The sequence below is a fragment of the Nannospalax galili genome, unplaced genomic scaffold (genome assembly GCF_000622305.1).
Source record: "Nannospalax galili isolate Female #2095 unplaced genomic scaffold, S.galili_v1.0 scaffold95, whole genome shotgun sequence".
Classification (NCBI taxonomy): domain Eukaryota; kingdom Metazoa; phylum Chordata; class Mammalia; order Rodentia; family Spalacidae; genus Nannospalax; species Nannospalax galili.
The window spans coordinates 3,452,327-3,453,389 of NW_008342393.1; the positions used below are offsets into that span (position 1 = coordinate 3,452,327).

Sequence of the window (1,063 nt, forward strand, 5' to 3'; positions counted from 1 at the left end):
TTCAAGGATTAGCAGGAAGAAAGGGTACTGAGCTTGAAGTCAAACTTGATTTTGCTTCCCTCTTCCGTCTATTTCTGTTTCATTATGTCCAGGGCAAGGCCCAGCAACAGCACCTGGCCTTTGGCAGGCCTTCATAAATAAACGCTGAATAAACTGAGATGAGGTGGGTTTCTTCCTTGGGTTCTGATTCCTCTCCCTCTTGGTATAGCCGGGGGCAGGGGGCAACAGCAGTCTGTCCTGGGTGGACAGGCGCAAGCAGGCCCGAAGCTCGTCCTACCCCTCTCTGGACTCCAGCCTGCCCCAGGAGCTCATCTGGGGTTCCTCTCCTCCAATGGGCTCTCCAACGACCTTCTCTGAACTCTCTCCCCCAACAGCAACACTTGAGCGTGAAGCCTTCTAGCGCAACGCAGAACCCGCGGGGGCCCAGCAGCCTCAGGGGCCGCTAGCTCCCCCTCCCCACCCCGGAGGACCGCGGGTGGACGCTCTGGCAGTAGGCCTCTCGCTGGTCGGGGAGGAGGTGGGCGGAGCCAGCGCCGGCCGGGTTCTGGAAGCAGAGGGTGGGGACACTCTGGCCCGGCTCTCGGTGGTGCTGGAGCAGCGGCCGCTCTGGTCGGCGGACGTGCTGCTGAGCAGTCCCGGAAGCGAAGCAGCGATGGCGGAGAGTCCGACTGAGGAGGCGGCGACGGCAACGGCGGGCGCCGGGGCGGCAGGCCCGGGGGCTAGTGGTGTTGCCGGCGTGGTCGGCGTTAGCGGGAGCGGCGGCGGCTTCGGGCCGCCTTTCCTGCCGGATGTGTGGGCGGCTGCGGCGGCGGCGGGCGGGGCCGGGGGACCGGGGAGCGGCCTGGCTCCACTGCCGGGGCTCCCGCCGTCGGCCGCTGCCCACGGGGCCGCGCTCCTTAGCCACTGGGACCCCACGCTCAGCTCTGACTGGGACGGCGAGCGAACCGCGCCGCAGTGTCTACTCCGGATCAAGCGGTGAGCCGGGGTTTTTCCTCCCTTGCCTCAGCCGCGAGCTCCGGGGCTCGACCTTCCCCGCCCCCCACCCTCCCCCACAGTAGCTCAC

The 1,063-nt window shown here is 67.0% G+C and overlaps 1 protein-coding gene across 1 annotated transcript in view; it reads left to right on the forward strand.

Moving 5' to 3' along the window:
- The first annotated feature begins 568 nt into the window (after positions 1 to 568).
- The window catches only part of Ube2z (ubiquitin conjugating enzyme E2 Z), a 19,646-nt gene continuing 19,151 nt past the window's right edge, over positions 569 to 1,063 (forward strand). Inside the window, exon 1 of the mRNA XM_008838296.3 lies at positions 569 to 975. Within this exon, the coding sequence (XP_008836518.1) occupies positions 653 to 975 (323 nt within the window). The 5' untranslated portion in view covers positions 569 to 652. The remainder of the gene's footprint in view (positions 976 to 1,063) is intronic.